General features: G+C 44.9%; 2 protein-coding genes across 5 annotated transcripts in view; one reads left to right on the forward strand and one right to left on the reverse strand.

Annotated features, from left to right (window-relative positions):
• Positions 1–26,488, reverse strand: part of LOC137623145 (nucleolar and coiled-body phosphoprotein 1-like) — a 524,118-nt gene that overhangs the window by 275,747 nt on the left and 221,883 nt on the right. The gene's annotated exons all lie outside the window — the stretch shown is intronic.
• The window catches only part of LOC137623142 (large ribosomal subunit protein uL2m-like), a 46,158-nt gene that overhangs the window by 12,791 nt on the left and 6,879 nt on the right, over positions 1–26,488 (forward strand). The window contains exons 2-5 of the mRNA XM_068353823.1: positions 6,914–7,028; positions 8,889–9,036; positions 16,898–17,072; positions 18,163–18,236. Coding sequence (XP_068209924.1) covers positions 6,924–7,028; positions 8,889–9,036; positions 16,898–17,072; positions 18,163–18,236 — 502 coding nt within the window. The 5' untranslated portion in view covers positions 6,914–6,923. The remainder of the gene's footprint in view (positions 1–6,913; positions 7,029–8,888; positions 9,037–16,897; positions 17,073–18,162; positions 18,237–26,488) is intronic.

Here is a 26,488-nt window from a genome sequence, read left to right on the forward strand (position 1 = left end):
CCGAAGTCAAGGAACTTAAGGTCAAGAGTGCAGTGGGTGGTATTAGTGCCAGTGCTGTGACGAGTGCTAGTGTCAGTGCAGTGCCAAGTGCTAGTGTCAGTGTCAGTGTGGTGCGTGAGGATACTTCTGTGCGTGCCAGTCGTCCTCCCAGTCCGGGACCTCTTGCAAGCTCCCAAGCCCAGGGGAGAAGCAATGTCGAAGGGCAAAAGGGTTCGGCAGGCCTTGATCGGCGCACAGAAGTATCCTCGGTGGTTGCGGGCGTGTCTTCCAGAGACCGTCACTCCCACCTGCAGACGATTGAGCCCGTCTTTTTCTCGTCCGCTGATCTATTGTCAGGGAAGAAACGCTGGACTCAGGTCTCTAGAGCACTCAAACGCAGAGTCCAGTCCGCGAGTGCTCAACCGGGCTGCAGTCATTGGCTCAGCTCTGACTCGCCGCAGTCATCTGTCGACTGCACTCCGCCCAAGAGGAGTAAGGTTCTGCCGCAACAGATCTCTGCTGTTAAGGCTTTGCCTCAGCAGACCTTAGTGTCTGCCGATCCCAAGTTGGCTCTACTGCAGTCCATGCAGTCACAACTTTCAGTCTTGATGCGTGAGTGTCGGGCTGAGAAGGTTGCGCCTCCGCCTCCGCCTGCACTCGCTCCGCCTGCGCTCGCTCCGCCTGACCGCAGTACCGCCTGCCAGGCGTACGATGTTGAGCCACGTTCTGAGCTCCTCAGCTCTCTCTGCAGCGAGCTCAACCCTCCTCAAGGCAAGCACCACAACACCTTAGCCTTGCGCCTCAGGAGCCTCAACTCGCGAGACATTTACTACGTTCTGCGCAGCCTCTACCTCATCGCTCTCCGCTCACACCGCAGGAACAGGAACTTGCTACTCCGCTTCCGCCAACCACTCAGCAAGCGCAACCCTTGAGTTCAGCCTCTCATGCCAGGAGTCAGCCTCCTCCACCCATGCGCCTACCTTCTGCTTCTTCTTTTGTTCAGCCTTTGCAGTCTGAGCCTCAGGTGTTCCCTCAACAGAGTCTTGAAGAGGAAACCACTAATATTGTTGTTCCAGCTCGTTCTGACTCTGCTGTTCAGCATACCTTTCCGATCTCTTCGCTACACTCTGGTGATGAGGCGTCTGATGATGAGGCGGCACACCTGGATCCCTCATCAGACGTGGATGAATCCAAGTCTTCTCCGCCTTCTATTGACTTTCGTAAGGTCTTGGCTCTGTTTAGGGAGGTATACCCAGACCACTTTGTCTCTGCTATTCCCCGCTCTCCACCATCTGAGTTTTCGCTGGGCATGCAGCCAGCTAAGTCTACCTATACTAAGCTAGTCCTAGCAAGGTCCTCTAAGAGAGCGTTAAGGATCTTAGGGGAGTGGTTGCAGACTAAGCAACACCTTGGCAAGACTTCGTTCATGTTTCCTCCGACTAAGCTCACTTCTAAAGCGGGCGTTTGGTATGCCACAGGAGAGGAACCAGGCTTGGGAGTACCTGCCTCTGCCCAGGCTGACTTCTCAAGTCTGGTAGACTCGCCTCGTAGAACTGCAATGAGGCGCTCTAAGGTTTGCTGGACCTTCTCAGACCTTGATCACTTCCTGAAGGGTGTTTTTAGAGCATTTGAGATGTTCAACTTCCTAGACTGGTGCCTGGGGGCCCTCAGCAAGAAGACCTCCCCTGCGGACAAGGATTCTGCCATGCTATTAATGTCCTGCATGGATAAGGCCATTAGAGATGGATCTGGCGAGCTTGCGTCGATGTTTGTATCAGGGGTTCTTAAGAAAAGGGAACAGCTTTGTACCTTCCTTTCCTCCAGCATTACACCTTGTCAAAGGTCTCAACTCCTTTTCGCTCCGCTCTCGAAGTTCCTCTTCCCCGAAGAGCTGGTTAAGGACTTGTCTGCTGCCCTGATACAAAAGGACACACATGATCTTGTAGCCTCATCGGCTCGTAAGACTAAGGTTGCTACCTCAGTCCCCAGGACTTATCGCACCCCAGTGGCTGATACTCCTGCTACGAGGTTCATACCGCCCTTTCGTGGTAGAGCCCCCAGCCGAGGAAGCTCCCGTCCAGACTCTTCCAGGAGCAAGTCTAGGAAAGGTTCCAAGGCCTCTAAAGGAAAAAACTGACTCTCCGCATCTCCAGACAGCAGTAGGAGCCAGACTCAAGAGCTTCTGGCAAGCCTGGGAAAAGAGAGGTGCAGACGCCCAGTCTGTCAGTTGGCTGAGGGAGGGTTACAGGATTCCATTCTGCCTCAAACCCCCTCTGACCACATCTCCCATCAACCTCTCTCCCAACTACAAAGAAGAGGACAAGAGGCTAGCGTTGCACCAGGAGGTGTCGCTACTTGTGCAGAAGAAGGCAGTGGTTATAGTCCGGGACCATCAATCCCCGGGCTTCTACAACCGTCTCTTTCTGGTGGCCAAGAAGACAGGAGGTTGGAGACCGGTGCTGGACGTCAGCGCGCTCAATGCGTATGTCACCAAGCAGACGTTCACGATGGAGACGACGAAGTCGGTCCTAGCAGCGGTCAGGCAGGAGGACTGGATGGTCTCGTTGGACTTGAAAGATGCCTACTTTCACGTTCCTATTCATCCAGACTCCCAACCTTTCCTGAGATTCGTTTTTGGAAAGGTTGTCTACCAATTCCAAGCCCTGTGTTTTGGCCTAAGCACAGCTCCTATGGTGTTCACGCATCTGATGAGGAATATAGCAAAATTCCTCCACTTATCGGACATCAGAGCCTCCCTCTACTTAGACGACTGGCTGTTGAGAGCCTCCACGAGTCGTCGCTGTCTGGAGAGTCTCAACTGGACTTTGGACTTAATCAGAGAACTGGGTCTGTTAGTCAACATAGAAAAGTCTCAGCTCATTCCCTCCCAATCCATTGTGTACCTGGGAATGGAGATTCGGAGTCAGGATTTTCGGGCTTTTCCATCGGCCCCCAGGATAAGCCAAGCCCTAGATTGCATCATGAGCATGCTGAAGAGGAGCAGTTGCTCGGTGAGACAGTGGATGAGTCTCACAGGGACCCTTTCATCACTGGCCCTGTTCGTCGAGCTAGGGAGACTCCACCTCCGCCCTCTTCAATTCCATCTTGCAGCTCATTGGGACAAGGGTTTGACTCTCGAAGCAGTCTCTATCCCAATCACCAAAGAGATGAAGACCACTCTCTTGTGGTGGAAGAACAATCTCCTTCTCAGGGAGGGCCTATCGTTGGCTATTCAGACCCCCAATCTTCATCTCTTCTCAGATGCATCGGACTCGGGCTGGGGTGCGACCTTGAACGGACGGGAATGCTCGGGAACGTGGAACGAGGAACAGGGAACGCTCCACATCAACTGCAAGGAGCTACTAGCAGTTCATTTAGCCCTGCTGAACTTCAAGTCCCTCCTGCTAGGCAAAGTGGTGGAGGTGAACTCAGACAACACCACAGCCTTGGCTTACATCTCCAAGCAAGGAGGGACCCATTCGAGGAGCCTATACGAGATCGCAAGGGACCTCCTCATTTGGTCAAGAAGTCAAAACCTCACTTTGGTCACGAGGTTCATTCAGGGCAACATGAACGTCTCAGCAGATCGCCTAAGCAGAAGGAATCAGGTCATTCCCACGGAATGGACCCTCCACAAGAGTGTGTGCAACAGACTTTGGACCTTGTGGGGTCAACCTACCATAGATCTGTTTGCCACCTCCATGACCAAGAGACTTCCGCTGTACTGTTCCCCAGTTCCAGACCCTGCAGCAGTTCATGTGGATGCTTTTCTGCTGAACTGGTCCCATCTCGACCTTTACGCATTCCCACCGTTCAAGATAATAAACAAAGTCCTGCAGAAATTCATCTCGCACGAAGGGACACGGCTGACGCTGGTTGCTCCCCTTTGGCCTGCAAGATAATGGTTCACAGAGGTACTTCAATGGCTAGTCGACATCCCCAGGACTCTACCTCTAAGAGTGGACCTTCTACGTCAACCTCACGTAGACAGGTTGCATCCAAACCTCCACGCTCTTCGGCTGACTGCCTTCAGACTGTCGAAAGATTCGCTAGAGCTAGAGGCTTTTCGAAGGAGGCGGCCAGTGCGATTGCCAGAGCTAGAAGGGTTTCCACTCGTAGAGTCTACCAATCTAAGTGGGAAGTCTTCCGGAGCTGGTGTAGAGCCAATTCAGTATCCTCTACCAATACCTCTGTGACCCAAATAGCTGACTTCCTATTACATCTTAGGAATGAGAGATCCCTTTCAGCCCCTACGATTAAAGGGTACAGGAGTATGTTGGCTTCAGTTCTCCGCCACAGAGGTTTGGACCTTTCTTCCAACAAGGACCTTCAAGACATCCTTAAGTCTTTTGAGACTTCTAAAGAGCGTCGTCTATCCACTCCAGGCTGGAACCTAGACGTAGTCTTAAGGTTCCTTATGTCACCTAGGTTCGAACCTCTCCAGTCAGCTTCCTTCAAGGACCTTACACTCAAGACTCTTTTTCTCGTCTGCCTTGCAACAGCTAAGAGAGTCAGTGAGGTTCATGCCTTCAGCAAGAACATTGGTTTCACGACCGAATCTGCAACATGTTCTTTTCAGCTCGGATTCCTAGCAAAGAACGAACTTCCTTCACGTCCTTGGCCTAGATCGTTTGAAATACCTAGCCTCTCCAACATGGTAGGTAACGAACTAGAGAGAGTTCTTTGCCCTGTCAGAGCTCTCAAGTATTATCTTAATAGGTCTAAACCTATTCGAGGACAGTCAGAAGCCTTATGGTGTGCCATCAAGAAACCTTCGAGGCCCATGTCCAAGAATGGGGTTTCGTATTATATAAGGCTTCTGATTAGAGAAGCCCATTCTCACTTAAAGGAGGAAGACCTTGCATTGCTGAAGGTAAGGACCCACGAAGTAAGAGCCGTAGCTACTTCGATGGCCTTTAATAAAAACCATTCTCTGCAGAGCATAATGGATGCAACCTATTGGAGGAGCAAGTCAGTGTTTGCATCATTTTATCTTAAAGATGTCCAGTCTCTTTACGAGAACTGCTACACCCTGGGACCATTCGTAGCAGCGAGTGCAGTAGTAGGTGAGGGCTCAGCCACTACATTCCCTTAATCCCATAACCTTTTTTAACCTTTCTCTTGAATGCTTTTATTGTTGTTTTTATGGTTGTTACGGTAGGCTAAGAAGCCTTCCGCATCCTTTTGATTTGGCGGGTGGTCAATTCATTCTTGAGAAGCGCCTGGGTTAGAGGTTGTGTAGAGGTCCTTTAGTAGGGGTTGCAGCCCTATATACTTTAGCACCTTTGAGTTGATTCAGCCTCCAAGAGGAACGCTGCGCTCAGTAAGGAAGACGAACTTAAAAAAGAGGCAGAGTAACGGTTCAATTCGACTTCCTTACCAGGTACTTATTATTTCATTGTTATTTGAGATAACTGTTATATGAAATATGGGATACTTAGCTATCCTTTAATTTTGTACACTGGTTTTCACCCACCCCCCTGGGTGTGAATCAGCTACATGATTATCGGGTAAGTTTAATATTGAAAAATGTTATTTTTATTAGTAAAATAAATTTTTGAATATACTTACCCGATAATCATGATTTAATTGACCCTCCCTTCCTCCCCATAGAGAACCAGTGGACCGAGGAAAAATTGAGGTGGTGTCAACAAGAAGTACTATAGTACCTGGCCACAGGTGGCGCTGGTAAGTACACCCCCTTCTAGTATTGTGATAGCTGGCGTATCCCTCCATAGAATTCTGTCGGGCAACGGAGTTGACAGCTACATGATTATCGGGTAAGTATATTCAAAAATTTATTTTACTAATAAAAATAACATATTTCAGGCGCCTCTTTCCATATAGCTGGGTGTTTAGAGGATTGATTAACAATTGGCAACTACTGGTCTGCTGTATAATAGAGCTTTTCTAGTCTTGCAAGCCAAAAGACGCAAGAATAAGTAATGATAGTTGACTAGGAAATGGGACATTATCTTCCATTGGATCCTCCTGAGATGATCAATTTTCCGCACCCTATCGGTAGTAACGGTCAAGGAGTTATTCATTCACGTTTTCATTTATTCCCATGAAAATATGGTAATGTTCTGGTGAATGGTACTGTACAGTAGTATATTGTTGCATATGAGTATATTCACTGCACCACTACTTACATATAACAGAAACAAACTTCTTTGATCGGGCGCTTTCCGCGACCTTTCTCTCGCTCTTGTGAGCCTCAAGTCTTAACCAGTTGTTACCTTCGTTGCACGTGTACGCTGTCCGCCACTCTCAGCCAGTTCACATACCGATTAATAGACACGCTTAGGGCTGGACAGCTGGGTAGAAAGAGATGACATGGAAGAAATGAATATCAAAAGACAGAGTAATGCATGTAGGCATTGGATGAATGTTGCAAGAAGTTGCATTACAGGGTGAAACTAACAAAAAATGGGCACGGCTATGCAGTACAGTATTTTGATACCGAAGCTGGTAAATACATTGGCCGTAACGGCAAATTTTGATGGTACGATTTCTAAAAATATTCATATGAAAGTATCTTTAGGTTAGTAGTAGATTTTTGTTGATCGTGATGAGTGAGGTGAAAATAATTGCACAGTTATTGTATGCTATACTGCACTGTATTTTATACTGTAGTTTGAAATCTGTTTGTTGTCATAATCCAGTTCAGTAGCTTGTTTTAAACTCTTTGCTCTAAATACGTTACCGTAAAATTGCCTTTTAATTTTGAAGACAGGAGTTGACATTGTTGAGCTCTTAGATAGATGACAGCTCTTACCTTTTTAAGAACATCTAAAAATTGTACTCTTACTATTAGAATCTTGTGCTATAAAGTGTTAGAAAAATTAAGGTAATCATGCATTTTGATACTGTAATGTTGTGTAGCATAGGATTTTTATTGTGCACTACTCGATTTATGAATATTTATTTTCAGGTAAACAAACATGGCTGCTATTGGCACATTATGCCAAAGGTTCGCAGCTTTTACGCTGAATTCTCCAGTGTGTGGAGTTGCAAGAATAGCAGCCTCCACTACTTTTCTACAGAATGTAAGTTATTAATGTTTGTATTTGAAATTTTGTAATACGTTTTAATTTCTTATCAAGAGAGAATGTAATCGTTTTTAAAGGTTGTTCCCTTTATTATATAAGGAAGGTTTTCAGTTGGTAAGCTTATAGGGACTAGGGGCATACTTCTTGTTTTAAATATTTTAGAATATTAGAGTTTAGCTCGATTGCTTCTTTGAAAAAGCCACTTTTTGTGATGCTATCTAAATTAAGCTTGAAACGAGAATTCACATCGGCTATTAAAAAAATGGATTTTCCTTACTTCCTTTAATGTCATTTCAATTTAATAAAGTGCAAGTTCACTTCATGCAGGCTTTTATTTCAATGTACTGTCTGTAGGAAAGACACTATACTCAATTTTTTTTAATGGGGCACATTTGCACTGACTCGCAGCGGTGCCCTTTCAGCGCGGGAAAGTTTCCTGCTATCTGATTGGTTAGAATGATCTTGTCCAACCAATCAGCGATCAGGAAACTTTTCCGAGCTAAAAAGGCACCCCTATGAGTCGGTGCAAATCTGCCTCGCTAAAAAGAATTGACTATAGTTAACCCATCCCCACCGAGAGGTAGATTTCTTTGTTTGTGTTTATTTCTTTGTGACCGACTTTACGGAAAAACGAGACTGATTTTCTTGAAATTTTCATTAGAGATGCACTAGGACACAATAGACTCCATTCAAATTTGGACCTAATAGGGTCAAGGTCATATAACTAGAAAGGTCAGAATCTAGTTTTTACATATAACTGTCCAATATTACCTGATTTACTTGAAATTTTTAGGAGAGATTCACTGTGACACAATAGACCCCATTCAAATTTGGATCTCGTAGAGTCAAGGTCACAGTGACTCAAAGGCTCAGAATATATTTTTGACCATAACTCTGTCAAATGTTATCCAATTTACTTAAAACCAGGTCGAAAATCTTCATTTTTCCAGTGCCAGAATTATAATTATATAAATCAAAATTATGAAAGTACATACTGTAGTTTTGAAGATTGATAGGTTCAAAGTTCAAGTGGGCTGAATTTTTTAGGTCACCGAATTTCACTCTCAAACGAGTACAGATAAACATTTGGTTAATATTATTGATAGATTGAAAACCACATATAGGCTTTAAAATGACACCATGACCTTTGGCCTTCTATGACTTTGAAAGGTCAAATTCAACATCAGTTGATTTCAGAATGTTCAGATTCATACTTATTTACTATTATTGATGGATACTGTAACTTCACAGAAGCACTTAGAGCAATAAGGTTCACATGCGAGGGGCAGGGTTTGCTGTGTCCGACACTTTGTTTCTAGTTGAGCTCTACATGTTATCACACTCACCAGAAATGAGTCCTTTGATGTCATTAATTCTACATCACATGTATTGGTATAGAGTGTGCGGTAGCTAGTGTCTCGTGAATAGAGTTTAGCTGTTATTGATAGTTTTAATTACAGTACTACATCACTATGATTTCAAGATCTTAATTTAGCATGAATACTTATCCTTTAGTGTATTGTCTGTCATTTTGGAAACTGGTTTGCAATTTTTAATAAGATTCTATAAGATTTTGGATAAACTATCCCCTTTATTACAATCCTTTAAACTTCTAATGAAAGGGGTATGGCAGTGTATATTTAAAATGATTATAGTACCATGCTTCTCATAAGCCTGTAATTAATAAAGATGTGATGAGATTAAAGTCATAAAGGCTTATGGCAGGCTTATCAACTTTAGCTAAGTTTAGATTATGCCATTTTTCATCTAACCATAATGGCTAAGATAAAGGATTGAGATAGATCGACTATTTCGTTCGAATAACTTTTAACGTATTGATTCTCCATTTTGTTGCAGGTCAGGTTTTATAATGTATATCAAATTGATCGGCCCAAACCTGGCACCAAGAGGAACTTAAAGTTTCTGGTCCACTACCCGGAGGATAAGGAATACACCGTAAAGCCTCTGAAGATGACGAAACTAGCAGGGCGAGACCCAGACACAGGTACAAATCTTTCTCAGTTTGTACGTGTGTTTTTTCAATATTAAACTTACCCGATAATCATGTAGCTGTCAACTCCGTTGCCCGACAGAATTCTATGGAGGGATACGCCAGCTATCACTATACTAGAAGGGGGTGTACTTACCAGCGCCACCTGTGGCCAGGTACTCAAGTACTTCTTGTTGACACCTCCTCAATTATTCCTCTGTCGTGCTATCCGGCAAGACGTTCTGGGATACGCTTATGTTCTTGGAGTATTTTCACGACTTTGGTGAAGTATTTCTCTTTGATTTCGGCTGTCGCTTTACTGGAAACTTCTATATTAGCTTAGTTAGCTTTTGGAATTAATTTGATGAATTATGGTGACGAAGAGAGTATGAACTCTCGTTCACCTTTCAATGGCTGACCCTTCCCTTAGACGGAAGTGTTGGTGTCTAAGAGAGTATAGACTCTCTTTCTTAATTTTGCTTAACAAAAGTTATAGATTTATTTTATATCTCTCCGCCTCTTATAGGCCTCTTCGATTAACTTCCTTTTATTATAAACTTATTGAAATTAATTTTTATATTTGTTTATATTCGACCTTCCTAATAGTAGGCGGTCTTTTCTTGGTACCGAAGTTAATTAACATTGAGCCCGTCATTTCGGTTTTACCTGTTAACATATTATGCTATTTCCGCCGCAGAGTTGAAAGAATTTCTTTGATAGTCTCGTACTTTTTCAAAGTTGAACTAACGTTTTGTTTTGTCTCTGCAGTTGTTGACGTTCAGAACGTTCAACTTGCACTCTATCGTTACGATAGAGAAAGAATGTTCACGGTTTCACATTGCAGTAAGAGTAACCGTGTCTAGCGTTTTGTTCATTCTTTCTTAACTTAATGGTTTTGATCCTAATAAGGAACTTTTCATTTTGGGAAATATTTCAGTTTTTTTTTTTTTTTTCCTTTAACAATAATATGTTTTAACGATATATATGATTGGGCTCTTCTCTCAGGTTCTAAGTCAAGAGAGAGAGAGAGAGAGAGAGAGAGAGTTAGAGACGGAGGGAGAAAGAGGATAAACGTTTCACTCAAGCCTGCCAGGCGTACGAGTAACGTCGTTATCGTTTTTGCTCTTCTCCCTAGTCTCTTTAGGGGAAGAAACTAAACGTTTCTAGAGTGATCTAGTGTTTAGTCTCTTTCCAGCCACTGAATTATCTTTCATTAGATTTTTCTGTTACATTGTAATTCTGTTTTCGCAATTACTAACTTTTGAGAAAGGATAGAATTGCGTGTTTCAGGTACAAACCACTTAAAGTTTCGAGTTCAGTGAAATAAGTGCAAACAGAAATCAAAGTGATAAGTGATTAGCGCAAAGTATGTCAGTGTTGTGCGTGAGGGTACTTTTGTGCGCGCCAGTCGTCCTCCCAGTCCGGGACCTCTTGCAAGCTCCCAAGCCCAGGGGAGAAGCAATGTCGAAGGGCAAAAGGGTTCGGCAGGCCTTGATCGGCGCACAGAAGTATCCTCGGTGGTTGTGGGCGTGTCTTACCGAGACCGTCACTCCCACCCGCAGACGATTGAGCCCTTATTTTGCTCGTCTGCAGAAGAGATTTAGGGGAGAAAATAAAGGCAGAGTAACGCTGGTCTCAGGTCTCAAGACCTCTTAAACGTAAAGTCCAGACCTATGCCAGACGTACGAAGTTAAAGTTCAACAACCCGGATGCAGTCATTGGGTTAGCTCTGACTCTCCTCAGTCATCAGTTGAATACACTCCGCCTAAGAGGAGAAAGGTTCTGCCGCAGCAGATCTCTGCTGTTAAGGCTTTACCTCAGCAGACCTTAGTGTCTGCCGACCCCAAGTTGACTCTACTGCAGTCCATGCAGTCACAACTTTCGGTCTTGATGCGTGAGTGTCGGGCTGAGAGTGTTGCGCCTCCGCTTCCACCTACACTCCCCCCGCCTATGCTCGCTCCGCCTGATCGCAGTACCACCTGCCAGGCGTACGATGTTGTGGACTCTACTACAGTCCATGCAAGCACAGCTTTCGGACTTGATGCGTGAGTGTCGGGCTGAGAGTGTTGCTCCTCCGCCTCCGCCTACACTCCCTCCGCCTGCACTCGCTCCGCCTGATCGCAGTACCACCTGCCAGGCGTACGATGTTGTGGACTCTACTACAGTCCATGCAAGCACAGCTTTCGGACTTGATGCGTGAGTGTCGGGCTGAGAGTGTTGCTCCTCCGCCTCCGCCTACACTCCCTCCGCCTACGCTCGCTCCGCCTGATCGCACTACCACCTGCCAGGCGTACGATGTTGAGCCACGTGCTGAGTTTGCTGTTCCCTGTGGTGTTCAGCCTCCGCCTTCCTTAAGGCAACCTTTACAATGGGATCAGGAGGATTATACCTCTCTTCCTCCGCCTCCACTTGCTGCTCCACCAGTGATGCAACACTCGGTTGAGGTACAACAACCTCTCCCGTCCATGAGTCAGTCTCCTCTGCTCTCGCTGCAGCGAGCTCAACCCTCCACAAGGCAAGCACCACAACACCTTAGCCTTGCGCCTCAGGAGCCTCAGCTTGCGAGACATTTACCTTGTTCTGCGCAGCCTCTTCCTCATCGCGCTCCGCTCACACCACAGGAACTGGAACTTGCTACTCCGCTTCCGCCAACCGCTCAGCAAGCGCAACCCTTGGGTTCAACCACTCATGCTAGGAGTCAGCCTCCTCCACCCATGCGCCTTCCTTCTGCTTGTCTTTTATTCAGCCTTTGCAGACTGAGCCTCAGGTGTTCCCTCAACAGAGTCTTGAAGAGGAAACCACAACTATTGTTGTTCCAGCTCGTTCTGACTCTGCTGTTCAGCATACCTTACCTCCATTTTCAAACCATGGCAAAAATATGAATCATGAGTTATGAATGTAAGGTAAACATTATGTTGATTTTTAAACCCCATGCAAGCATGCATAAAGCACTCTAGCACTGGTCATGGAATTTCTGAGAAATGTTAAACGCCATGCACACGCTCTGCTTTCCTTACAGCAGGCTCTGCTTACAGCAGGCTCTGCTTACAGCAGGCTCTGCTTACTTCATGCTCTGCATACAGCATGCTCTGCATACAGCATGCTCTGCATACAGCATGCTCTGCATTCAGCATGCTCTGCATACAACATGCTCTGCATACAGCATGCTCTGCATTCAGCATGCTCTGCATACAACATGCTCTACATACAGCATGCTCTGCATACAGCATTCTCTGCATACATCATGCTCTGCATACCTTACCGCATGCTTCTCAGTCACACATCTTGGGTTGTTGCCAACTCACTAGACTGTCAAGCAGTTTCATTACGTTGCCTTCTAGTCTGCTGCTTTTGCACCAGTGAACCCTCACTCAGAGAACTTAGCTTTTCTAGGATAAGGTCCTTGTAGATGAGAAAGTTCTTTTCTCCCTCCTTCTGATATTCCCTTGAGGACTCTGTCATTTGGAGGGAGCCTTTAGCTGCATAACCTCTTATGGACTTTTATTTAAGCATAACATGCTTCCAGGGAGGTAATGGTTCCACTTCAGTCGCTAATCCCGTCTGTTACCACACCTGCTCCCATAGACCTTGAGCTGTGTTGCATGACATGCAGTCCAAGCTTAGTCCTTGTTAGAGGATTATTTGTTTACGGAGTCAATGTGTCACGGGGAAGACGTTCAACAACCAACAGAAGTGACTTGTTGTGACGCAGTGCGGCAACCTCAGCAACCCGTTAAGGAGTTGTCTGTACGACCCAGACAGTCTAGACAGATTCGGGTTGTCACTGTACTTCCTCGCTTGCCCATGATTGACAGTTCACAGACTGTGCAGCAGTATCATGATCTTGTGTCCGGCTCCGTCAGACGACTGGCTTTTAAGAGCTCCCACAAGTCGTCGCTGTCTGGAGATTTTCAAATGGACTATGGATCTGACCAAGGAACTGGGCCTCCTGGTCAATTTTGAGGAGTCTCAGCTCGTTCCATCCCAGACCATTGTCTCCTTGGGTATGGATCTTCAGAGTCGAGCTTTTCGGACTTTTCCGTCGGCCCCAAGGATCTTCCAAGCCCTAGAATGCATCCAGAGCATGCTGAGAAGGAACCGATGCTCAGTCAGGTAGTGGATGAGTCTAACAGGGACACTTTCATCTCTGGCCCTGTTCATCGTGTTAGGGAGACTCCACCTTCCCCCCCTTCAGTATCATCTAGCTGCTCACTGGATAAAGGACATGACGCTAGAGACGGTCTCAGTTCCTGTTTCCGAAGAGAGGAGGTCTTCTCTCGCGTGGTGTAAGAACAGCTTTCTTCTCAAGGAAGTCTACCTTTGGCTGTTCAGAAACACGACCGCCGTCTCCTCTCGGACGCATCAGACATGGGCTGGGGTGCGACACTGGACGGACAAGAATGCTCGGGAACATGGAATCAGGAGCAAAGGACACTTCACATCATTTGCAAGAAGTTGTTGGCGGTTATTCTGGCCTTGATAAACTTCAAGTCCCTCCAGCTTAACAAAGTGGTGGAGGTAGACTCTGACAACACCACAGCCCTGGCTTACATCTTCAAGCAGGGAGGGACTCTTTCGTGGAAGTTGTTCTAGATCGCAAGGGACCTACTCATCTGGTCTTAAGATCGAAAGCTAACTGGTAACGAGGTTCATTCAGGGCGGTATGAATGTCATGGCAGATCACCTCAGACGGAAGGGTCAGGTCATCCCCACAGAGTGGACCCTTCTCAAGAATGTTTGCAACAGACTTTGGGCCCTGTGGGGTCAGCCAACCATAGATCTGTTCACTACCTCGATAACCTAGAGACTCCTGTTGTATTGTTCTCCGATTCCAGACCCAGCAGCAGTTCACGTGGATGCTTTTCTGCTGGATTGGTTCCACCTCGACCTGTATGCATTCCCACCGTTCAAAATTGTCAACAGGGTACTTCAGAAGTTCTCCTCTCACAAAGGGACACGGCTGACGTTGGTTGGCTCCGCTCTGGTCCGCGAGAGAATGGTTCATAGAGGTACTGCATGGCTGGTCGACATTCCCAAGACTCTTCCTCTAGGAGTGAACCTTCCAAGTCTACCTCACGTAAAGAAGGTACACCCAATCCTCCACGCTCTTCGTCTGACTGCCTTCAGACTTTCGAAACACTCTCAAGAGCTAGGGGCTTTTCGAAGGAGGCAGCCAGAGCGATTGCCAAAGCAAGGAGAACATCCACTCTCAGAATCTATCAGTCTCAAGGGGAAGTCTTCCGTAGCTGGTACAAGACCAATGCAGTTTCCTCAACCAGTACCACTGTAACCCAGATTGCTGACTTCCTGTTATATCTAAGGAAAGTAAGATCCCTTTCAGCTCCTACGATCAAGGGTTACAGAAGTATGTTGGCAGCGGTTTTCCGCCACAGAGGCTTGGATCTTTCCACCAACAAAGATCTACAGGACCTCCCTAGGTCTTTTGAGACCTCAAAGGAACGTCGGTTGTCCACTCCAGGCTGGAATCTAGACGTGGTCCTAAGGTTCCTTATGTCATCAAGATTTGAACCTCTCCAATCAGCCTCTTTTTAGGACCTCACATTAAAAACTCTTTTCCTCGTGTGCTTGACAACAGCTAAAAGAGTAAGTGAGATCCACGCCTTCAGCAGGATCATTGTTTTCACATCTGTAACGGCTACATGTTCCTTGCAGCTCGGTTTTTGCTAAACGAGCTTCCTTCACGTCCTTGGCCTAAGTCGTTTGAGATCCCAAGCCTGTCCAACTTGGTGGGGAATGATCTGAAGAGAGTACTTTGCCCAGTTAGAGCTCTTAGGTACTATCTAAAAAGGTCTTAACCTTTACAAGGACAATCAGAAGCCTTATAGTGTGCTATCAAGAAACCTTCTTTTCCAAGTTCTAAGAACTCAGTTTCTTACTATTCAGGCTTCTGATTAGAGAAACACTTTCTCATCTGAAGGAAGAAGACCTTGCTTTGCTGAAGGTAAGGACACATGAAGTGGGAGCTGTGGCTACTTCAGTGGCCTTCAAACAGAACCATTCTCTGCAGAGTGTTATGGATGCAACCTATTGGAGAAGCAAGTCAGTGTTCGCATCATTCTATCTCAAAGATGTCCAGTCTCTTTACGAGTACTGCTACACCCTGGGATCATTCGTAGCAACGAATGCAGTAGTAGGCGAGGGCTCAGCCACTACATTCCCATAATCCCATAACCTTTTAACCTTTCTCTTGAATACTTTTTATGGGTTGTACGGTCGGCTAAGAAGCCTTCCACATCCTTGTTGATTTGGCGGGTGGTCAATTCTTTCTTGAGAAGCGCCGAGGTTAAAGGTTGTGATGAGGTCCTTTAGTATGGGTTGCAGCCCTGTATACTTTAGCACCTTTGGGTTGATTCAGCCTCCAAGAGGAACGCTGCGCTCAGTAAGGAAGACGAACTTAAAAAAGAGGCAGAGTAACGGTTCGATTCGACTTCCTTACCAGGTACTTATTATTTCATTGTTATTTGAGATAACTGTTATATGAAATATGGGATACTTAGCTATCCTTTAATCTTGTACACTGGTTTTCACCCACCCCCCTGGGTGTGAATCAGCTACATGATTATCGGGTAAGTTTAATATTGAAAAATGTTATTTTCATTAGTAAAATAAATTTTTGAATATACTTACCCGATAATCATGATTTAATTGACCCTCCCTTCCTCCCCATAGAGAACCAGTGGGACCGAGGAATAATTGAGGAGGTGTCAACAAGAAGTACTTGAGTACCTGGCCACAGGTGGCGCTGGTAAGTACACCCCCTTCTAGTATAGTGATAGCTGGCGTATCCCTCCATAGAATTCTGTCGGGCAACGGAGTTGACAGCTACATGATTATCGGGTAAGTATATTCAAAAATTTATTTTACTAATGAAAATAACATTTTTATCAGTAGTTTTAGTCAGTGAAGTGTGAGTGTAAAGTTATATTTACCTTTGTTGAGATAGAATTGAGTTTTGTTTAACCATCAACTCGATATTTTTATCTAGGTCAAAATTAGCTTTTGAAGTACAGTGATACCTCTGGATACGAAAGTTTCTGCTTACGAAAAATTCAGGGTACGAAAAGCGATACAAAGATTTTTATGCCCCAGTATACGAAAAAATTTTCAGGATACGAAAAGCTTACGAGATCTCAACTCGTCGCCGAGAGTACAATACCTTTTTTTTCAGGGTATCAACCCTTAATTCAGGTGTACAGGTAACAATACACCTTCACTGATCCAAATGCTTTACGTACAGTACCGTAACTTTTATACAGTAGTAAAGAAAACGGACCGTTTTCTTAGGGCTTAGAGGGGATAACTAGGCTATAACTACATTATTGAATAATCTCATGGTGGTTTCTGGAATGGATTAGGCTTTTTTTAACGGTTGGGTTAATTATTGAATGATAGAAATGGCTGCATTGCATGTTTATTACTACAGTTTAGCGTGTTTATGAAAGAAAAGGTGTCTTTTCGTAAGGCTTGGAACGGATTAGGCTATATACATGAAAAACGCGACTCGGGATACGAAAAAATCAGCATACGAAACCGTATCCTGAACGGATTACTTTCGTATGCTGAGGCATCACTGTACATTATTACTGTATATGTTCATACATGGATATAAACTACTGTATGTAGTCAGCCCTCCTTACACAAAGAGGCCAAGTAACAGAAACGGGCGAGAATCCGCTAGTACTTGCTTCTCTTGGATGGGTTAACTCCCAACCTACCAACTCATTGACCATTGCCTACATGTGGTACACTAACACACTAAGTAACCCACTGAACTGCTTAATATTGATTTTACTCAGTTTCTAGCAGTGTAAGTATTGTGTTAATGAAGGATAACTTACCTATTTTTCCATATTAGGTCGTATCATCCACGGCGCTCTAGGAGGTGGGCAAAAGAGGAATTACCGGTGGATACACAAACTGAGAGTGGGTCCAACTGATGGTACATTCTTAGAAGAGAGGGTTCTGAAGATTTTGTACGATCCAAATCGTAGCGGCAGAATAGCTCTCGTTGGTTGTGGAGATGAGCTAAGGTACAGTAAAAGTAAATGAGTATGATTTTTGTCAATAAGGTAGAGTTATTAGTTTTAGTATGCTAGGCGTATATTATTGTCTACAGCAGGGACAAGAACTGAATGAGTTTTAATTTAGAATAGGCAATGGGAATTTGGAATAATTTCAGCTGTACTGCATTACAGTTAAGAACGGATACTTGGTGCTCTTTATTATACAACTCTTTCAAGTTTTAAGATTTGAGTGGGATTGAAATAAAAACAATTTGGAGCTGTCTGTGGCAAGGCTTTTTTAATCATGAAAAATATTAAACAAAATTAGTGATTCACATAATTTCTCCAAGATATTGAAAAGTTTGGTATGAAGAGTTATAAGGGAACAGGAGAAAAATTAAGGGTAGAAAACAGTGCAGCTCAGCCTGAAAAGTCACTGCTGATCATCACCTTTGGGGTTAGTGCAAGGATTTCTTGATTTGCTTATTTGCAACTTGTGGTGTAAACACTGTTACTGTTGTTAAAAGCATTTAAGGACAGGCATAACTGCAGGAGTCTTTATAGATTGATAATGTAAATCGGTGCTGGTTCATGTTATACTGATATTTGTCGATGTTAGGTCATTTTAAAGAAATTTTTTTGAATTGTATGAAGTAACAATCAAGTCCTTTAAGGAAATTTTTTAAGGTAACTATTCAATCAAGAGAAATTACTCGAGTGCCATAGGTGGATGAGGTCATGGTGAGGGGTAGATAGAGATGGTTTGGGCATGCTCTTCACACTCCCCAAGAGAGATTAGTTCACCAAACATTTATCTGGGCTCCACATGGTACTAGAAGAGTTGGAAGACCCAGGCATACATGCCTGAGAACTATGAAATGTGTAGTTGGAGATGATGAATGGAAAAGTATTGAATTAAAAGCTGAAGACAGAGACGACTGGCGAAATCTAACCGGGGCCCTTTGCGTCAATAGGCGTAGGAGGAGGAGGAGATGAACTATCCCAAACAGTAGACAGCTCGATAATTGCATCATGCTTCAGACTTGCTGCGTAGAACTTCTTACGTAAACTGTTAGTGAAGTACAGTACTGATACTTTTTTTTTCTTCCTCTTACAGGTACAGGATGGCAACAGATGGTATGCAAGTGGGAGACCTGATCAAAACTTCTTCCTACATCCCTCGAATTCCAGGCAAGAATTTTCTAGGGCATTTCTTAAACAGTAACGCTATGATATTATCCCTTTTACCCCCTGGCTATTTGGAACTTTCCGACCCTTAACTCTCAGACTTTTTTTTTTTTTTTTTTTTCAAGCACATTTTGCAATATATATTTGTTCCAACCTAGGGTGAACTACACAAAACTCTGGTCGGTTGGGAGGAGATCCCAGATACTCCTAAGAAAGTAGTTCGAGGTAAGTGCTGTTAGGAAAAATACAAATTACTTAAAATTTGTGATTTTTTAAATTGCTCTAACAGCCTTAATTTTCGTCATAGAGAGGTCAGGTTGGTCTCATTCTTTTGGAAAATGCCTGAAGTTTCTCATAAAGTTATCAAAAATATGCAAAAAAAAAAAAATGTAAATAGCAGTTTTTTGCACTGGTACGTTCATGGGGGTAAGTGGATGTTTTGTGAAACGTACCAGTACGTCCATTGGGGGTAGAAGGGTTAAATGAAGTACTGTACAGATATTTGTGGATTCTTACATGGCTTTGGTTTGCTAATCATATAAAATCATCCCTTATTATTTTAATTATTTCTATGAACCTACCTTGATGTTCATATTGCTTCTCTCTCGACGTTTCCAAACGTACTGTATATTGATATATACCTAAAAAGTAATGTAAGAATTTCCTGTTTTCTTTCTTTTCAATTGGCTTAGATCTCTAGTATAGTATTGAGACAATCTTAACGGCTACACAATACCCATGACAGGCAGTTAATACTAATAGCCAGGCCTTCTCCAATATGAGGCTCAATACTACACAGTATTCTAGAAGTTTTATTCCAGCTGTGACCAATTTGTGGAATGATCTTCCTAATCAGGTAGTTGAATCAGTAGAACTTCAAAAGTTCAAAGTTGCAGCAAAGGGTTTTATGTTGAACAGGCTGACATGAGTCTTTTTATAGTTTATATATGACATATCTGTTTTGACAATGTTACTGTTTTTAGAATGATTTATTGTTAATGTGTTCTCATCATTTATTTATTTATTTATTTTCTTTCCTCACTGGGCTATTTTTCCCTGTTGGAGCCCTTGGGCTTGTAGCATCTTGCTTTTCCAACTAGGGTTGCAGCTTGGCTAGTGATAATAATAATAGGCCGTACCATCTGTTGTCTTTGTTTCTGTGTCGTTCTTTATGTAGCAAGTCGACTTTACTCCCTTGTGAATTCTCTAGCTTATAAGTGAGAACAGTTGTAAGAAAGGAGTTAGCAGCTAGAGTGGATATCAATGTGTTGAGGTGGTTTGGCCATGTTGAGAGAATATAAAATGGCTGTTTGCTAAAGAAGGTGATGAATGCAAGAGTTGATGGGAGAAGTTCAAGAGGAAGGCCAAGGTTTGGATGGATGGATGGAGTGAAAAAAGCTCTGGGTGATAGGAGGATAGATGTGAGAGAGGCTATAGAGAGCTTACTAGAAATAGGAATGAATGACGAGCGATTGTGACGCAGTTTCGGTAGGCCCTGCTGCTTCCTCCGGTGCCTTGGAAGACAGCAGAGGTAGCAGCAGTAGGGGGATTCAGCGTTATGAAGCTTCATCTGTGGTGGATAACAGGGGAGGGTGGGCTGTGGCACCCTAGCAGTACCAGCCGAACTCTGTTGAGTCCCTTGTCACGCTGGGAGGAACGTAGAGAGGAGAGTTCCCCCCTTTTTTTTTTGTTTCATTTGTTTTATGTTCACTACCCCTCAAATTGGGGGAAGTGCCTTGGTATATGTATGTATGTATAAGTTATTTTGGGTATCAGTGATTGTCAGGTATGAAATCGCAAGGATTTGTTAGTTATTACTGCTTAGTTTTCAATATTAATCTTACCCGATAATCATGTAGCTGTCAACTCTGTTGCCGACAGAAATCTACGGTCGGGATACGCCAGCGATCGCTATACAGGTGGGGGTGAACACAACAGCGCCATCTGTGGTCAGGTACTCCAGTACTTCTTGTCAACACCACCTCAATTTTTCCTCTGTCGTGCCTCCGGCTAGACCTACATGGATACGCTGTTGATTCTGGAGTTATTGCTCACGATTTGGTGATGTATTTGCTCTAGAGTTTAGCCTTCGCTATTCAGGAAGCTTTATCATTAGCTTAGCAAGTTTTTGGAATTAATTTGATTTAATTTTTGATTTAATTTTGGTGACGAAGAGAGTATGAACTCTCTTTCACTTTTAAATGGCCGACCCTTCCCTTAGCGGAAGTGTTGGTGTCGAAGAGAGTATAGACTCTCTTTCTTTATTTTGCTTAACAAAAGTTATAGATTTATTTTATATCTCTCCGCCTTTTATAGGCCTCTTCGATTAACTTCCTTTTATTATAAACTTATTAAAATTAATTTTTATGTTTGTTTATATTCGACCTTTCCTAATAGTAGGCGGTCTTTTCTTGGAACCGAAGTTAATTAACATTGAGCCCGTCATTTCGTTTTTACCTGTTAACATATTATGCTATTTTAATGTTTTTGAAAGAATTTCTTTGATAGTCTCGTACTGTTTTCAAAGTTGAACTAACGTTTTGTTTTGTCTCTGCAGTTGTTGACGTTCAGAACGTTCAACTTGCGCTCTATCGTTACGATAGAGAGAGAATATTCACGGTTTCACGTTGCAGTAAGAGTAAACCGATTCTAGCGTTTTGTTCATTCTTTCTTAGCTTAAATGGTTTTAATTCTAATAAAGGAACTTTTTATTTGGGAAATCTTTCAGTTTTTTTCCTTTAACAATAATATGTTTTAACGATATATATAATTGGGCTCATCTCTCAGGTTCTAAGTCAAGAGAGAGAGAGAGAGATAGAGACGGAGGGAGAGAGAGGAGGATAAACGTTTCGTTCAAGCGGGTAACGTTGTTATCGTTTTTGCTCTTCTCCCTAGTCTCTTTAGGGGAAGAAGGTAAACGTTTCTAGAGTTTTTTTCTTGTTCCCAGGCTTTATGCGGTGAGAGATTTTAAACGTAGTTTATTTGATCTAGTGTTTAGTCTCTTTTCCAGCCACTGAATTATTTATCTTTCATTATGTTTTTCTGTTACATTGTAATACTGTTTTCGCAATTACTAACTTTTAATGAAGGATAGAATTGCGTGTTTCAGGTACAAACCACTTAAAGTTTCGAGTTCAGTGAAATAAGTGCAAACAGAAAATCAAAAGTGATAAAGTGATAAGCGCAAAGTGTTACAGTGTTGCGTTCGAGGGTTCGTCTGTTCGTGCCAGTTGTTCGCCTAGTCTGGGACCTCTTACAAGCTCCCAAGCCCAGGGGAGAAGTAACGTCGAAGGACTTATGGGTTCATCAGGCCTTGATCGACGAACAGACTTTTCCCTCCGTGGTTTCGGGTGTAACCAACTCACGTAGCCGACGTGATCACCCCACCCACACAAAGACGAGAGAGCCCATTTATTCCTCGTCTGCGGAAGAGGTTTCTCGCAGAAACCATGGACCAAATCTTGCAGCTTTTAAGTGCAAGTCGGTCCCTTCCGCGCAAGTCCAACTCCTAGGTGGAGCCATTAGCACTGGGTCAGTTCGGACTTGCTGCAGTACGACAACTGCACACCTCCCAGAGAGGCAAGGTGCTACCGCAACAGGCAGTAACTCCGTCTGTTGCCGCACCAGCTGTTTTAGACCCTCAAGGAACCTCATGCTTTGCAGCAACCTCCTCTAACCATGAGGCAGGAGCCTCATGCGTTGCGGCAACCTCCTCCATCCTTGAGGCAGCAGCCTCATGCGTTGCGGCAACCTCCACCATCCTTGAGGCAGCAGCCTCATGCTATGCGGCAACCGCCTCAACTCTTGAGGCAAGAGCCTCTCTCTGCGCAGCTACCTCCTCAACCCTTGAGGCAGACGCAACTCTTGAGGCAGGAACCTCATGCTATGCGGCAACCTCCTCTAACCATGAGGCAGGAGCCTCATGCTATGAGGAGCCTCATGCTATGCGGCATCCTCCTCTAACCATGAGGCAGGAGCCTCATGCTATGCGGCATCCTCCTCAACCCATGAGGCAGGAGCCTCATGCTTTGAGGAGCCTCATGCTATGCGGCATCCTCCTCAACCCATGAGGCAGGGACCTCATGCTATGAGGAGCCTCATGCTATGCGGCATCCTCCTCAACCCATGAGGCAGGAGCCTCATGCTATGCGGCAACCTCCTCTACCCATGAGGCAGGAGCCTCATGCTATGCGGCATCCTCCTCAACCCATGAGGCAGGAGCCTCATGCTATGCGGCATCCTCCTCAACCCATGAGGCAGGAGCCTCATGCTATGAGGAGCCTCATGCTATGCGGCATCCTCCTCAAACCATGAGGCAGGAGCCTCATGCTATGCGGCAACCGCCTCAACCCATGAGGCAGGAGCCTCATACTATGCGGCATCCTCCTCAACGCATGTGGCATGAGCCTCATCCCTTGCAGCATGAGCCTCATCCCATGCAGCATGAGCCTCATACCATGCAGCATGAGCCTCATCCCATGCAGCATGAGCCTCTTCCCATGCAGCATAAGCCGCACGCCATGCAACATGCTCTGCTTACCTTACAGCATGCTCTACATACAGCATGCTCTGCATACAGCATGCTCTGCATACCTTACCGCATGCTCCTCAGTCACACATCTTTGGTTGTTGCCAACTCACTAGACTGTCAAGCAGTTTCATAACGTTGCCTTCTAGTCTGCTGCTTTTGCACCAGTGAAACCCTCACTGAGAGAACTTAGCTTTTCTCGGATATGGTTCCTGTAGATGAGAAAGTGCTATTCTCCCTCCTTCTGATATTCCCTTGAGGACTCTGTCATTTAGAGAGGAGCCTTTAGCTGCTTAGCCTCCTATGGACTTTTATTTAAGCATAACATGCTTCCAGGGAGGGTAATGGTTCCACTTCAGTCGCTAACCCCGTCTGTTACCACACCTGCTCCCATAGACCTTGAGCTTTGTTGCAAGACATGCAGTCCAAGCTTAGTCCTTGTTAGAGGATTTTTTGTTTACGGAGTCAGTGTGTCACTGGGAAGACATTCAACAACCAGCAGAAGTGACTTGTTGTGACGCAGTGCGGCAACCTCAGCAACCCGATAAGGAGTTGTCTGTACGACCCAGACAGTCTAGACAGCTTCGGGTTGTCACTGTACTTCCTCGCTTCCCCATGGTTGACAGTTCACAGACTGTGCAGCAGTACCATGATCTTGTGTCCGGCTCCGTCAGACGACTGGCTTTTAAGAGCTCCCACAAGTCGTCGCTGTCTGGAGATTCTCAGATGGACTATGGATCTGACCAAGGAACTGGGCCTCCTGGTCAATTTTGAGGAGTCCCAGCTCGTCCCATCCCAGACCATTGTCTACCTGGGTATGGATCTTCAGAGTCGAGCTTTTCGGGCTTTTCCGTCGGCCCCAAGGATCTCCTAAGCCCTAGAATGCATCCAGAGCATGCTGAGAAGGAACCGATGCTCAGTCAGGTAGTGGATGAGTCTAACAGGGACACTTTCATCGCTGGCCCTGTTCATCGAGTTAGGGAGACGCCACCTCCGCCCCCTTCAGTATCATCTAGCGGCTCACTGGATAAAGGACATGACGCTAGAGACGGTCTCAGTTCCTGTTTCCGAAGAGAGGAGGTCTACTCTCACGTGGTGAAAGAACAGCTTTCTTCTCAAGGAAGTCTACCTTTGGCTGTTCAGTAACCCGACCGCCGTCTCTTCTCTGACGCATCAGACACGGGCTGGGGTGCGACTTTAGACGGACAGGAATGCTCGGGAACATGGAATCAGGAGCAAAGGACACTTCACATCTATTGCAAGGAGCTGTTGGCGGTTCATCTGGCCTTGATAAACTTCAAGTCCCTCCAGCTTAACAAGGTGGTGGAGGTGGACTCTGACAACACCACAGCCTTGGCTTACATCTCCAAGCAGGGAGGGACTCATTCGTGGAAGTTGTTCTAGATCGCAAGGGACCTCCTCATCTGGTCAAAAGATCGAAAGCTCACGCTGGTAACGAGGTTCATTCAGGGCGATATGAATGTCATGGCAGATCGCCTTAGCCGGAAGGGTCAGGTCATCCCCACAGAGTGGACCCTTCACAAGAATGTTTGCAGCAGACTTTGGGCCCGGTGGGGTCAGCCAACCATAGATCTGTTCGCTACCTCGATAACCTAGAGGCTCCCGTTGTTTTGTTCTCCGATTCCAGACCCAGCAGCAGTTCACGTGGATGCTTTTCTGCTGGATTGGTCCCATCTCGACCTGTATGCATTCCCGCCGTTCAAGATTGTCAACAGGGTACTTCAGAAGTTCGCCTCTCGCAAAGGGACACGGCTGACGTTGGTTGGCTCCGCTCTGGCCCGCGAGAGAATGGTTCATAGAGGTACTGCAATGGCTGGTCGACATTCCCAGGACTCTTCCTCTAGGAGTGGACCTTCTACGTCTACCTCACGTAAAGAAGGTACACCCAAACCTCCACGCTCTTTGTCTGACTGCCTTCAGACTTTCGAAAGACTCTCAAGAGCTAGGGGCTTTTCGAAGGAGGCAGCCAGAGCGATTGCCAGAGCAAGGAGGACATCCACTCTCAGAGTCTATCAGTCTAAAGGGGAAGTCTTCCGAAGCTGGTACAAGGCCAATGCAGTTTCCTCAACCAGTACCACTGTAACCCAGATTGCTGACTTCCTGTTACATCTAAGGAACGTAAGATCCCTTTCAGCTCCTACGATTAAGGGTTACAGAAGTATGTTGGCAGCGGTTTTCCGCCACAGAGGCTTGGATCTTTCCACCAACAAAGATCTACAGGACCTCCTTAGGTCTTTTGAGACCTCAAAGGAACGTCGGTTGTCACTCCAGGCTGGAATCTAGACGTGGTCCTAAGGTTCCTTATGTCATCAAGATTTGAACCTCTCCAATCAGCCTCTTTTAAGGACCTCACATTAAAAACTCTTTTCCTCGTGTGCTTGACAACAGCTAAAAGAGTAAGTGAGATCCACGCCTTCAGCAGGAACATAGTTTTCACATCTGAAACGGCTACATGTTCCTTGCAGCTCGGTTTTTTGCTAAAACGAGCTTCCTTCACGTCCTTGGCCTAAGTCGTTCGAGATCCCAAGCCTGTCCAACTTGGTGGGGGACGAACTGGAGAGAGTACTTTGCCCAGTTAGAGCTCTTAGGTACTATCTAAAAAGGTCATAACCTTTACGAGGACAATCAGAAGCCTTATGGTGTGCTATCAAGAAGCCTTCTCTTCCAAGGTCTAAGAACTCAGTTTCTTACCTATTCAGGCTCCTGATTAGGGAAGCACATTCTCATCTGAAGGAAGAAGACCTTGCTTTGCTGAAGGTAAGGACACATGAAGTGAGAGCTGTGGCTACTTCAGTGGCCTTCAAACAGAACCGTTCTCTGCAGAGTGTTATGGATGCAACCTATTGGAGAAGCAAGTCAGTGTTCGCATCATTCTATCTCAAAGATGTCCAGTCTCTTTACGAGAACTGCTACACCCTGGGACCATTCGTAGCAACGAATGCAGTAGTAGGCGGGGGCTCAGCCACTACATTCCCATAATCCCATAACCTTTTTAACCTTTCTCTTGAATACTTTTTATGGGTTGTACGGTCGGCTAAGAAGCCTTCCACATCCTTGTTGATTTGGCGGGTGGTCAATTCTTTCTTGAGAAGCGCCGAGGTTAAAGGTTGTGATGAGGTCCTTTAGTATGGGTTGCAGCCCTTTATACTTCAGCACCTAAGAGTCGTTCAGCATCCTAAGAGGACCGCTACGCTCAGTAAGGAAGACGTACTTAATAAAGGCAGAGTAATGGTTCAAGTCGTCTTCCTTACCAGGTACTTATTTATTTTATGTTATTTTTGAATAACTAATAAAATAAAATACGGGATACTTAGCTTCTTTGTTAACATGTATGCTGGTCTCCACCCACCACCCTGGGTGTGAATCAGCTACATGATTATCGGGTAAGATTAATATTGAAAAATGTTATTTTCATTATAAAATAAATTTTTGAATATACTTACCCGATAATCATGATTTAATTGACCCACCCTTCCTCCCCATAGAGAACCAGTGGACCGAGGAAAAAATTGAGGTGGTGTTGACAAGAAGTACTGGAGTACCTGACCACAGATGGCGCTGTTGTGTTCACCCCCACCTGTATAGCGATCGCTGGCGTATCCCGACCGTAGATTTCTGTCGGCAACAGAGTTGACAGCTACATGATTATCGGGTAAGTATATTCAAAAATTTATTTTATAATGAAAATAACATATTGTTCAAAGGA

This window comes from Palaemon carinicauda, chromosome 30, assembly GCF_036898095.1.
Source record: "Palaemon carinicauda isolate YSFRI2023 chromosome 30, ASM3689809v2, whole genome shotgun sequence".
NCBI lineage: Eukaryota > Metazoa > Arthropoda > Malacostraca > Decapoda > Palaemonidae > Palaemon > Palaemon carinicauda.